Source organism: Podarcis filfolensis (genome assembly GCF_964270895.1).
Source record: "Podarcis filfolensis genome assembly, chromosome: 13".
NCBI lineage: Eukaryota > Metazoa > Chordata > Lepidosauria > Squamata > Lacertidae > Podarcis > Podarcis filfolensis.
Window position 1 is genome coordinate 34,474,440 of NC_139615.1, and position 14,069 is coordinate 34,488,508.

The 14,069-nt window shown below is 47.3% G+C and overlaps 1 protein-coding gene across 2 annotated transcripts in view; it reads right to left on the minus strand.

Annotated features, from left to right (window-relative positions):
- SAMD14 (sterile alpha motif domain containing 14) overlaps positions 1-13,766 on the minus strand; it is a 30,922-nt gene extending 17,156 nt beyond the window's left edge. Inside the window, exons 1-3 of one of the 2 annotated variants that reach the window (XM_083583306.1) lie at positions 13,100-13,766; positions 8,082-8,133; positions 699-835 (exon numbers count right to left, since the gene is read on the minus strand). In XM_083583306.1, the coding sequence (XP_083439432.1) occupies positions 699-835; positions 8,082-8,121 (177 nt within the window). In that variant the 5' untranslated portion in view covers positions 8,122-8,133; positions 13,100-13,766. Of the gene's footprint in view, positions 1-698; positions 857-8,081; positions 8,134-13,099 lie in introns of both variants that reach the window. The other variant, XM_083583305.1, reaches the window with a different exon arrangement.
- Positions 13,767-14,069: the final 303 nt, after the last annotated feature.

Here is a 14,069-nt window from a genome sequence, read left to right on the forward strand (position 1 = left end):
TATGTATCCTTGTTTGTTAACTGATGTGGTTAAACAATTTTTTTTTTTTTTTAAAGCTTAGACTGAATTTTAGCACACATGGAAAAACTTAAAACAAATCCTTATTTCCTGATGAACAGCCTTTGGACTATAAAGTAACTTCAATAGAAAACTATCTTTAGAAAGATTTTTCCTCCAATAGCATTTTATTTTTTAAAAAATCTGATTTAAATTTTAAAAATCTGATTTAAATAAAAAAAATCTGATTTAAATTTTAAAAATATGACATTATTTTTATTTTTAAAATTCATTGATTTTTATCCACCTTGGTCCATTGGTGGAGGGAGTGAGAAATATCCCTGTTTTCATCTGTGGGATGTTGGAGGGTCTGAAAGCGAGAGTAATGCATAGGGAGATATTTGGTGGGGCATCGGCCGGGCATTGACTGTTATGTACTGAAGTTCTCACCCTGGGCCAGCAGGGGGATACTGTAGATAGTTTTCACTCAGGTAGATCCACATATGCAAATAAGGAATTGAAAGTGACGTTCCGTGATTGGCTAGTTACAGAAAGTGGTTACTGTTGCGTTGTAGTGGAGCTCCATATAAGCAGGCTGGCTGAACCCTTCAGTTCAGTTCTGTTTTGGCCTGGGAATAAACAAGAGCTGTTTGAAGAATCGCTGTGTCGTCCGATATGTTCACCCACAACTTAACACTGACCTTTTTCTCCAGGATATCATCCCCTTCTGTGGAGCTGACGCTGTCTCTCAACCGGGACCTGGAAGGGCGCTGCCGCCTGCCTTTGGCGGAGAGCTGGGCTCGGGCCTTCTGCAAGCTGCTGTCCAGCCTCTGGGTCTCTGGAATCACATCATTAAAATCTGGGGGTGAAAGAGAGAAACGGGAAGGGGGGCAGAGCGGTGGCAGGCGAGGAAAAGCGAGCGTGAGAGGAAGAGGTCGGCGTAGAAGCGGCCGGGGGGGCGGCCGCGGGAGGAAGGATGGAGTGCGGAGAGGGCAAGATGCAACGTAAAGGAAGGAAGAAGGGAAGCGGGGAGGGGGCAAACGAGTGAAATTCAAGCCCCACCGAGCGGGGGGGACACAGAAAAGGGGTGGTGGAATGGAGGGCAAGAAGGGAAGGAGACACACAGAGAGAGCATTCAGAGAAGAGAAGAGCACAGTCGTCATTCAGAAGTATCCTTTCGAAGACATGACCACCCAGAACAGAAGAGGCTACCTATAGGGCGGGCGTCCTATTACACCTATTGGCCTGGGAGACCTTCGAAATGTCCCTATTTTCCAGGGACAGTCCCAGATTTCCAGAAGCCATCCCAGTTTCTGATTTGATCCTGGAATGTCCCGCTTTTCCTTAGGACGTCCCTATATTCATCGGAGAAATTTCAGAGGGGATGGAGTTATGCGACCCCTGAGCCAAGGAGATAAATAACTAGACAACCTTTAGAATACACCTGAAGGCAGCCCTGTATAGGGAAGTTTTTTAAATGTTAATGTTTTGTTGTTTTTATATATGTTGGAAGCCGCCCAGAGTGGCTGGGGCAAGCCAGTCAGATGGGCAGGGTATTATTATTATTATTGAATACAATGTCCCTATTGGTTAGATTGCTCTCAACTAGGGCCACGGCCTTTTTAGTACTGGCCCCGACTTGGTGGAAGCTCTGTCACAAGAGACTAGGGCCCTGCGGGACTTGACATCTTTCCTCAGGGCCTGCAAGACAGAGCTGTTCCGCCTGGCCTTTGGTTTGGAATCAGTCTGATCCTTATGTTTCCCTCCCCTTACGGTTTTGATCTATGGGCTACTTTTAAAATGAGGCTGCATTTTAAACTGTATTTTAATTTGGGTCCCCCCCCCTTCCTATTATGTTTTTATTGTAATTTTACTGGTGTTAGCCGCCCTGAGCCTGGCTCTGGCCAAGGAGGGCGGGGTATAAATAAAATTTATTATTATTATTGTTATTATTATTTTATCGGAGAAATGTTAGACGGTTTACATGTGGAGACTTGTTTAACTTGCCCCTACCGCAGGGCTGGGGGACCCCGTTGAAGTTAGGAAATCTCAGCTCTTCCCATTTTGATTTAAAAACTATGTTCCATCCACCCCTCACTTTACACACGAACGAGGAAGGCAGCGTGAACAAGAAACACAGCTGAAGCAACATAGTTTGGCTGTCAGGACTCCTTTTCAAAATGGCACCCGGCGTGTGTTTTAGAAACGGCAGCAACTGAATGGAAAGGGCAGCAAGTTGCTGCTGTTATTACTCCACTTCCTATAGGATTTTTCCACCTCAGGTGGCAAAAGAACTAGACCTTAGGTAGAGGCACCATTTCTGTTCTGCCTTAAGCAGCAAAATGTCTTGGGTCTGAAGCACTGGGCTGACAGAATGTCTTGTGGGTTGTTTTTTTTAAAAAAAATTCTTATCGTTTTTTTACAGTCGGTGTTTTAGACTCCACTGCTTCTGATTTATTTTTTAGTGTGAGCCTTCCCAAATGTGCCGAGGATTACAAATGTCCCAACTAAGTAATAAAATGCACTGTATTTCAGTTTAAATTATAATAATTCTTTCTAAATTTTCTTCTATTCCTATAAATCAACATATGCAAATTTTATGCAAATCTATGCCACAAGGTAGCGGTGGAGGAAACTACAACTAATCCAGAATGCAGCAGCTAGACTGGTGATTGGGAGTGGCCGATGAGACCATATAACACCGGTCCTAAAAGACCTACATTGGTTTCCAGTACGTTTCTGAGCAAAATTCAAAGTGCTGACCTTTAAAAGCCGTAAGCAGCCTCGGTCCAGTATACCTGAAGGAGCATCTCCACCCCCATTGTTCAGCCCAGACACTGAGGTCCAGCGCCGAGGCCATTCTGGAGGTTCCCTATATGTGATAAGTGAGGTTACAGGGAAACAGGCAGAGGGCCTTCTCGGTAGAGGCGCCCTCCCCGTGGTACGCCCTCCCATCAGATGTTAAGGAAATAAACAACCACCTGACTTTCAGAAGACATCTGAAGGCAGCCCTGTTTAGGGAAGCTTTTACTATCTGATGTTTTATCGCTTTATCATCATCATCATCATCGTTAATTCTGTTGGGAGCTGCCCAGAGTATTTTTATTATTATTATTATTATTATTATTATTATTATTATTATTATTATTTCCTCTTTTTCTGGTGATGTGCATGTGGTCACCCTGAATCTAGTGCAAATCAGCTGTGAAATATGAGTATCATGCAGTCAAATCCCAGATGTGACACAAACACACTGCGTTCCCAAAGAAGCATTTACCCACTCTTAATACAGACATCTTATGTCTATTCAGGAGTAAGTTCTGTCAAGTTCAATGGGGCAAATTCCCAGCTCGGTGTGTATGGAGTTGCAGACCAAGCCTCACATAGAGAAACATATTTCTTTTTCATTCATTTCCCCCCCCTTCAGACACAGAAGTACATGAGGGCTATACATAGACACATATGTACACCTCTGTATTTCTCACACATATTTTTACTTTTGTTGCTGCTGTACACAAACACTATTTTGCTCTCTTTCTTCCTCCCCCCCTGCAAATATACATTCAGCATCTTTCAGGGAGGAATGCTATAGGTGTGTGTGTGTGATTTAGTAGGGGGAAATGGCGGCTGAAGAAAGGTTAAGCACCTTCCCTCTGTGCCACTTTTGCAATCATGTCCTTCTGAAGTGGCTTTTAAAGCAAACAAACGTAGCTGTCAGATTACAGTTCCCCACGTTTGCAGTTTGACCGCGGACTTCGACCCCGCCGTGCGCAGATTTCAGTTCTGAGGCTAAACCATTTATCCATACATACCTCTCTCTTTCACACAAACAGACACCCACACATGCTTGCCTGGTCCCTCAAATGCTCCAATTATGCCCACACATCAATGGTACGGTAGTCCTATCTCCCTTGCCGTTTGCAACGCATGTTTGCGCCATCTCCCAACAGCGCCTTCCCTGCATACAGAACAGCCTCATGAATTAATCAGATCCGCTAGGCATCTCGAGGCAGGAAGCGCGAGGGACTCGCTTGTTTGTGTGAGTGTGTGTGTCGCTGTGCGTGTAGCCATGTGTGCGGCAAGGTGTCTCCCGGGAGCAAAAAGTCAGCCACCGCTTAACTGACTACACAGGGATGCCGGGAGTGGGAAACGAGGAACAACGGTATCGGGAGACATGAAACATCAGCAAGCAAAGTTGGAGAGGTGGCAGAGAACATGTGCTTGCACATACAAGACAAAACACAACACTGCTTAGTTTTAGAAAGGGCTCGGGTTGCATGGATGCTCTCAGCCATAGGGCACCTGCTCCCCATATCCCAGCTGCGTTGAGGCTGGTTGTAGTGGTGCGGGTGGTGCTGTGGTCTAAACCACTGAGCCTTTTGGGCTTGCTGATCAGAAGGTCGGTGGTTCGAATCCCGGTGACGGAGTGAGCTCCCATTGCTCTGTCCCAGCTCCTGCCAACCTAGCAGTTCGAAAGCACGCCAGTGCAAGTAGATAAATAGGTACCACTGTGGCGGGAAGGTAAACAGCGTTTCCATGTGCTCTGGTTTCCGTCATGGTGTTCCATTGCACCAGAAGCGGTTTAGTCATTCTGGCCACATGACCCGGAAAGCTGTCTGTGGACAAACGCCGGCTCCCTCGGCCTGAAAGCGAGATGAGCGCCGCAACCCCATAGTCACCTTTGACTGGACTTAACCGTCCAGGGGTCCTTTACCTTTTTTTACCTATAGGTTACTCTACAAAGAGAGTTTTCTGCACATGCTCAGAGATGCTTTCGTAATGCAGCCCCTTACATGAAATATGCATGCGTACATATGCAGAAATCTAATTTGGGCATAGATTTGAAAAAGCTGGGGGAAATCTGGCTCTGGATGAATGATAGGATGAGGAACAGAAGAATGTCGAGCAAATGTAGCTTTTTGCACTGCCTGGGTTCAGCTTGCCCTCATTGCAACCAGATATTCTGAATTGTTTACCATGAGCATTGCCACAATTGTTCAGGCAGGAAGAAAAGCATCACTGTACAATTGGGGTGACTGGGTGAGTCAGCCCTCTCCAGCACTCATTTCCATCCAACCATAGCTTTCAGGATATAAAACTTTCCAAGATGGCACACAAGTAAAATTAAAATTTCAAGAATGAAATACACAGCATAGAAAGGTAAGTCCCAATGAGTTTTTATCGGTGTTTGACGTCATGGAGGGAGGCTACACATTCATATTTTATTTAAGTGATTTTTAGCCTGCACTTCAGCCAAAAAAGGTTTCCTTCCAGAACGGCTTACGGGGTGATTTTTTAAAAAAGAGGGAGAAAGACTGCCCTCGAGATTACAATCTGAAAAACCATGGCACAAAAGGAAATTGGATTGGTGAGGGAGGAGGAAGCAGGTATGCTCAGGTATAAGTTAATGCCTGGATTCTTAATTACAATTTCTTAACTAATGGCATATTATAGCCATGTTTTGGTTGTAGGTACTGAGAGCCTAACCTCCATCCTCTTTCCATTCCTTCTAAATCATGCCACCCCAGAAAGTTTTTGCATGGTGAGGTTCCAAATGCACCTCTGTGATTCAGAATGAGTAAGGCTACCCTTTCTCCCTACAATGTTTGCGCTGCTTTGTGACTCTTTAAAGGTTTCTATTCATTTTGTTTTAGTTCTTTAGTTGCCCATTGAACAGTTTTAAGAGGGAAGTCTCAACTAACCATTTTTTTAAGTGCCAGAAAAATGCAGACGACTATCCCCCTCCCCGTGACGGGGTGAGCTCCCGTTGCTCGGTCCCTGCTCCTGCCCACCTAGCAGTTCGAAAGCACATCAAAGTGCAAGTAGATAAATAGGTACCACTCCGGCGGGAAGGTAAACGGCGTTTCCGTGCGCTGCTCTGGTTCACCAGAAGCGGCTTAGTCATGTTGGCCACATGACCCGGAAGCTGTACGCCGGCTCCCTCAGCCAGTAAAGTGAGATGAGCGCTGCAACCCCAGAGTCGGTCATGACTGGACCTAATGGCCAGGGGTCCCTTTACCTTTTATCCCCCTCCCACTTGGTTAAAGTTTCATTTATCTACGTTCATTTAATGTTTTCTTTAAAATAAAGGGGGGGGAAATCATTTTTAGGTTCCACTCCTCTTTCTATCTAAAGCTAGTGGGAATGTGGTATAGTGGTTCAAGTGCTGGGAAGGACGAGCACTGGGAAGACACGGGTTCAAATCCCCACCTCACTGTGAAGCTCACTGAGTGACCTTGAGCCAGCTGTTTTCTCTCGGCCTATAACTCACCTCACAGGGTTGTTGTGAAAATAAAATGGGTGGCGGGAAGCAGGCATGCCACCTTGAGCTTCTAATGGTGATGGGGGACTTAAGATATATACAGTGGTACCTCGGGTTAAGAACTTAATTCATTCTGGAGGTCCGTTCTTAACCTGAAACTGTTCTTAACCTGAGGTACCACTTTAGCTAATGGGGCCTCCCGCTGCCGTCACGTGATTTCTGTTCTCATCCTGAGGTAAAGTTCTTAACCCGAGGTACTATTTCTGGGTTAGCGGAGTCTGTAACCTGAAGCGTCTGTAACCCGAGGTACCACTGTATAGATGTACTAAAATAATATGGCACTACTATTTCCCCCAGCTCATATCTAGCACGTGTTCGGGGTGGCAAAGCCATAGAGCGCATGCTTTGACTGCAGAAGGCCCCAACTTCAATCTCACAGCATCTCCACTTAAAAGGATCAGGTAGCAGGTAATGAAAAGGATTTTCTCTTGCCTGAGTTCATAAAGAAGAGCTGGGGAACTGCAGACCCCCAAGCGCAGTCCCATCAGCTCCAGCCAGCATGGCCAATGGTTAGAGGTGATGGGAGGAGCTTGCAACCCCATTTATGTTCCAGCTGTGTCTTAGGCTGCCAAATGGTCAGGATATGAGTATTTGAAATGGAAGAAGGGGGCATTGCACAAGGAATAAATTCTTCTGGGTCATGCTAGGATGTGCAGAAAGTGACGTCCCCCCCCCCCAGATTAAAGACGCAGATGAGAAGCTAGGATGGCAATCCCCAAAACAAGCCCTGCCTCTCTGCCTCCTCCCCCAGACGCCAGGTTTGTAAGCTCAAAAGCACAGAAATGGAAAATGCCCAGCAGGCAGCAATGGGCACCGTGCCAGCAGCATCAAATTCTTCATCCAACAATGAGTGTGGCTGAGCGTTGGCATTTTGTTTTGGGTCGTTTTTCTCCATCCTTACCCCCCAATAGCTTGGTTTGTAGCTGTGTCTAGAGTTAATTCACACTGCGCTCAGGGCAGGGCCTGCGATTTAAAATCTAGGGCCCTGGATGAACATTGTGCTCTGTGTGTCTGCTTGGGAAACTGCCTCAGTCCCTGCAACGAGTCACTGCACACAGGCTTTTGAACCACAGCGTAATAGAATACGTGCCGCCAATGCGAGAACAATTCACAGGAATTGTGTGTCTCCAATTTGCCATCTCTATGGGGGCCTTATGAAAGGGACGTGGGTGGGGCTGTGGGTTAAACCACAGAGCCTATGGCTTGCCGATTAGAAGGTCAGTGGTTTGAATCCCCACGATGGAGTGAGCTCCCGTTGCTCAGTTCCTGCTCCTGCCAACCAAGCAGTTTGAAAGCACATCAAAGTGCAAGTAGATAAATAGGTACCACTCTGGCGGGAAGGTAAATGGCATTTCCGTGCGCTGCTCTGGTTTGCCAGAAGTGGCATGACCCGGAAGCTGTATGCCAGCTCCCTCAGCCAATAAAGCGAGATGAGCGCCACAACCCCAGAGTCATCCGAGACTGGGGTCCTTTTACCTTTTTATGGGGGCCTTATGAATGTGAGAGTGTCTCTGAGCACATGCAGAATGTTTCCCTTGCCACGTTATTTTTGTTGTTATTGTTTAAACGTCTATCCTGCCCTTCATCCAAAGGTCACAGGGCAGTTTGAAATATAAAAAGACCCCCCCAAAAAACCCTCCACCCTCCCACCAACATGGCACCTGTGGTGAGGGTCCTAGGAGGTTTACAAATACTTCTTTTTAGGCACAGCCCCTGGGTGGCGCAGGGATCTGGAGAGGCCGGGGAGGAATAAGGAGCTTACCGAAAACCTCATCCGCATCTTGGAGTTTGGAGGAAGACATAATGAAGTAAATCTGTGAAGGAAGAGAGAGATGGAGGGAGGGAGAGAGAAAGAGAAACAGTAGTCAGTCTTTACAACTGGCATGAGGAATCTCTAGACCTCCCTGTCTGGCACATGGGAGTTCCTATAAGTCACACCTCCTATCCAACCCTTTCCCATGCCCTTCCCAACTGGAATGTCTTCTTCAACTGTGATACAGTGGTACCTTGGTTCTCAAGCTTAATCCGTTCCAGAAGTCCGTTCCAAAACCAAAGCATTCCAAAAACAAGGCGCACTTTCCCGTAGAAAGTAATGCAAAACGGAACAATCCATTGCAGACTTTTAAAAACAACCCCTAAAATAGCAATTTCACATGAATTTTACTCTCTAAGGAGACCATTGATCCATAAAATGAAAGCAATAAACAATGTACTGCAGTGTCACATACACAATCAATCAATCAATCAGTAGCTGAACTGGGTCTCACATGGTCACAAAAACAAAACAAAAAGCTGCAAAAACACAAAATAAATAGCAAAAACAGACAGACCTCAGTGTAAGACTCTAAATGGAAGTGTGGCACTCAGAACGGAGCGTGTTCAGCTTCTGAAAAAGTTTGCAAACCGGAACAATTACTTCTGGGTTTGCAGTGTTTGGGTTCCAAGCTGTTTGAGTACCAAGGTACCACTGTAGTGCCTTGTGAGACAGCCTGCCTTATGTTTTAGCAGTTAAGCGGTGGCTTTTTCACTTTGTTCTCTGGCTCAAGGTGTCACATAGGGTCCCCAACGGTCATCTAATCCAACCCCCTACAATGTAAGGATCTCAACATGCCCGTCTCCCATCCAGTTTGAAACCTGACCAGGCCCTGCTTAGCTTTGCAAACGTGCTAGCAGTTTATTGCTGCACCACATGTCCAAAAAACCCCAACCAAACACATACAATCCCTTCTGCCCCTGCGTGCTGCTGCTGCTTTTCAGCTGCTGGGGTGGGACAGGAAGGAAGGGAAGCAGGGATTCACACTTATTGGCCAAATGGATCTGAATAAGCCACCTTAATGGATTTGATTGCTTTTGCTGCTGCCATCCCTGGAGTACATACTCTGTGTGTTCAATTCTTGCATCACAGCACCCCATCACTCAACAGGGCCTGACTAGTAGTGAACAGCCGGCAGCCTGGCTAGTCAACATCTCTGGTATCCACCAGCCTTGGGCTGGGGCAGGGGAAAGAATCATTCAAACCTCCTCATCTAATCCCACCCTCTGCCTTGACGCAAAAGTTGCGTCCATTTCCTAGGGCTGACGGGGGGAAACCAAAGAAATGGTGAAAATACAATTCTGTGTCCAGGGCAGCCGCCTACCAGCTCCATCTAGTACGCAGGCTGAGACCCTACCTGCCCACAGACTGTCTCGCAGAGTGGTGCATGTTCTGGTTATCTCCCACTTGGACTACTGCAATGTGCTCTACGTGGGGCTACCTTTGAAGGTGACCCGGAAACGACAACTAATCCAGAATGCGGCAGCTAGACGGGAGGCTGGGAGTGGCCGGCAAGACCACATAACACTGGTCCTGAAAGACCTACATTGGCTCCCAGTACATTTCCGAGCACAATTCAAAGTATTGTTGCTGACCTTTAAAGCCCTAAATGGCCTCAACCCTGTATACCTGAAGGAGCATCTCCATCCCCATTGTTCAGCCTGGACACTGAGGTCCAGCTCCAAGGGCCTTCTGGCAGTTCCCTCACTGTGAGAAGTGAGGTTACAGGGAACCAGGCAGAGGACCTTCTCGGTAGTGGTGCCCGCCCTGTGGAACACCCTCCCACCAGATGTCAAGGAAATAAACAACTATCTGACTTTTAGAAAACATCCGAAGAGAGCCTTGTTTAGGTAAGTTCTTAATGTTTTATGTTTTATTGTGTTTTTAATATTCTGTTGGGAGTTGCCCAGAGTGGCTGTGGAAACCCAGCCAGATGGGTGGGGTATAAATAAATTTATTATTATTATTATTATTATTATTATTATTATTATATCTGAACTCACAGTGAACTATTGCTTAGGCCTGTCTACCAGCAACTTTGACCTACCAGTAACTTTGGGTGGGGTAGGAGAAAAGATTTGTTTAACTACACAGGAATCTGCTTCATACTGAGTCACATAGTACACATAGAACCATAGAACCTAGCTCAGAAGGTTCTTGCATTGCCTATCTTAGGTTTCAGGCAGAGGACACCCCCAGGCCTACATGGAGAAGCTGGGGATTAAACCTGGGACCTTCTGCGTGCAAACCAAGATGCTCTACTATGGCCTTCAACCACAGAGCAATATATCATTGTCTGTTTTCTGATGGCCTGGATAGCAAAAAGTTGTAGCATGCGCAACACCTCCCATGTCCCAAGCTGCATTTTTGTTCTCATCCATCATGTCCCAGCTGCACTTTTGCAAAAAAGGGGGTGTATTTTAGATCTGCCTGACATTATAAAGGCCAAGCTAGCTTATCTGACGTATTCTTTCTAAGCCATGAAGGATAGGTAAAGGTAAAGGGACTCCTGACCATTAGGTCCAGTCGTGGCTGGCTCTGGGGTTGCGGCGCTCATCTCGCTTTATTGTCTGAGGAAGCCGGCGTACAGCTTCCGGGTCATGTGGCCAGCATGACTAAGCCGCTTCTGGCTAACCAGAGCAGTGCACAGAAACGCCATTTACCTTCCCGCCGGAACGGTACCCAGTGGCGTAGCGTGGGTTGTCAGCACCCGGGGCAAGGCAAGTAATTTGTGCCCCCTAACCCGTGGATTTGCGCCCCCTAACCCGTGGATTTGCGCCCCCTAACCCTAACCCCCAGATGTTGCGGCCGGCCCCCCTGCACCCCCCACGCTACGCCACTGACGCTACCTATTTATCTACTTGCACTTTGACGTGCTTTCAAACTGCTAGGTTGGCACCGAGCAATGGGAGCTCACCCTGTCGCACGGAATTGAACCGCCGACCTTCTGACTGGCAAGTCCTAGGCTCAGTGGTTTAACCCACAGCGCCACCTGCGTCCCTAAGCCATGAAGGATATAAACAAGTAAATAACCACTGCAGGTTTTTATCAAAATGCCCATTCTTTTGGTGCATATGAACTTCATACCCGTCCCAGTCCAGAAAACAAATGAAGCAGCCTGTTGTTTCCAAAGAGAGGCACTGCTAAAATTGCATGTAGTTGGAACATGTGGAGGGAGACCTTTTATGGGGAATATGCAAAGAGCTGCACATGCAGTATCCCCCAGAAATTGCCTTTTGTCCCAAGAGGCATCTTGTACAGGGCACAGCTGCTTCCAGATGTGCTGGCAAAAGCTCACGTTAGCACATTTGCAGGGTCAGTTTTCCCTTTAGAGGTGCAGAGCTTCTGATTATTATTCACTTCCTTCCCAGGCGCCTGACAGAGGGAGATTCAGGAGGGGGAAATGGGGAGGAAAAAGCAGAGAGGGATGGAAAAGCCTGTGGAAACGCCTGTGTGCATGAAAACAAAAGAGGAGGGGGAAGAAGGGATTCAGAAAAGAGTAGGTCTGCAGAGATAGAGAATGGAGGATGAGAAGAAGGGGGAATTGATGCATAGGCCGAAGGTCCTTGATTCATGCAATAGCACTCAAGACACGTGAAAAACGGTAACTGGGCCAGGATCACACCCAAGGCCTAGATCTGAGCTGTCAGCCCTCTTCTAACTCAGCACACAGCAGCATTAAACAACCCAACCCTTTTCTTGCAAATAAGGAAAAGCGATGTGCTATCCAAAAGTAAGAGCCTCATTTTTGTGTTGCATTTCTCTGTTCCACCCTTCCGCGTAGCTCACAGCAACAGTTCAGCCTCACAACAACCCTGGATGGTAGATTAAGCTAAGAGAGGGAAAGAGGGAGATATTGAAAAGGCCACCCAGCGGGGACCCAAACCTGCTTTCCCTACACCTAAGCCAAACATTGTAGCCAATGCACCATGTCTTCCTAACCCTCTGAATTCACAGTGACATGCCGGTGGGGGGGTGCGATTAGCTGCTCAGAATCTCTTCCAGGGTTGAAGAAAGGCAACAGAACGAAGGAAAAGGGGGAGAGGAAATCCACCCACAAATTGGATTTTAAAAACACAGTGTGGAATGGCTAGTGCTGAAGGCCAGGAAAGGGGCTTGAATAAATGGCAGTGGAACCCTCAGCACACTTACTAGGGAGTAAACAGAACAAGGCTTGTTTTTGAGCAAACATGCTTAGAATTGCACTGTAAATAATAATAATAAATCACGCACACACCATGACACACAGTCAAAGGCCCGCCTATAGACTAGCGTAAAGAATAACAGGAAAGAGAAGGAAAGGAAAGGCAAAAAACACAAAGTAGGAAGGCAATTCGAAATACTGTCCACATCTCAGGTATGGGCATAGTTTTAGGATTATACTAATGAGGTCGATGAAAGGAGAATTTCCAAATATTCTCTATACTGCAGAAATGATGATAAAATACTGGTTTGAATGTCCAAACCTGCAGGGCTATGCATGGGGACTCCCAAATATGCAAAAAAGAAAACGAAAACATGTCCTTGTGTTTCCCATTCTGATCCGACGTGCGGGAAATCCTGCAGCCAGCCAGCCTTTCCCAGGGAGAGCAGAAAGGAAGAAAAAAGGGGGAAGAGATATTTCGCAGGGCCAAAAGGGCAAGTGAGATAATAATGGTGATGTTAATGGTCACGGGAAATCTCCAGCGAGCGACAATGCAGCAGCAGCAGCAGCAGCCCAGATCCAAGGCAAGGAAAAAGGAGGAAGGAGGAATGATGGAAAGACGAGCGTCAAGAGAAAGTGCCGCCGTTGAATTCAAGGGCCTGCACTATCACTCATTCGTGATTTCCCCCCTGTAAACAGCACGGCTTCCAATTCTTAGCCCCCCGCCCCCACTTTCGGTGTTAAGGACTCTCTCAAAGTCCGGGTGGGGCGAGGGGAAATTGAAATGGATAAAACCCACCAGGGAAGGGCGAGCGTGGCTTACCTGGCGCGCGGAGGCATCCTCAGCAAACGCCTAAAGGTCTCCTACAAATCCCACGCCCGGCTGCCAGGGCCATTTTCCTTTGCCTGCCATTCCCTTCTCTGTTAGTCTCCCGCCGGTCGTTCTCCCGATGCTTTATCTTCTGGTCCTTGCGATGTTTGCCTCAAAAAAAAAAAAAAAAAAAAAAAATCAAAGCATCATCGGGAGGCGAAGCCGGAGGAGAGAAGGAGGGAGAAACACAGACAGGTTGCAACTACTTTGCGGTGCTGGATTTTTTTCTGTGAGGCTCCTCGGTTTTGGTTTTTTTCAAAGGGACCTGTGAATTCGCCAAACTGGGATTGGGATGGTCCCAGGGAGATAGGGGGAGGGGGAGGAGGCGGGGAGTAACTGGAACCCGGAAGCAGCAGCAGCAGCAGCTTGGCTGGAAGTCATCCGGAGCAAGGCGCGCTCACTGCGCTGCTTTTCCTGAAATCCCCGCCCAGATGCTCTCGCTTGGCTCGGCTCCTGTGTATTCCCAGGAGCCCGGGATGCGATCTGACGACGCGAGGCTCGCCTGCCTCCTGAGGGCAGCAGGGAAGGGGAAGGAATAAAGGGGCGGGATGGAGGGGAAAGAGATGGGAAAGGGGTGAGGGTGCAAGGAGACGAAAGCGCAGGGAAAGGTTGCAGAGTCTTCGCGCTGACATGCCCTCCAACGTTTCTCCGATGAAAAGAGGAGCGTCCTGTTCCATCATCATACTATCTATACCCCCACCAATCTGACTGGGTTGCCCAAGCCATTTTAGACGCCTTCCAACACATATAAAAACATAATAAAACATTAAACTTTTTTTTAAAACTTCCCTCTACAGTGGCACCTTGGGTTACAGACGCTTCAGGTTACAGACTCGGCTAACCCAGAAATAGTACCTCGGGTTAAGAACTTTGCTTCAGGATGAGAACAGAAATCGTGCTGCAGCAGCTGGAGGCCCCATTA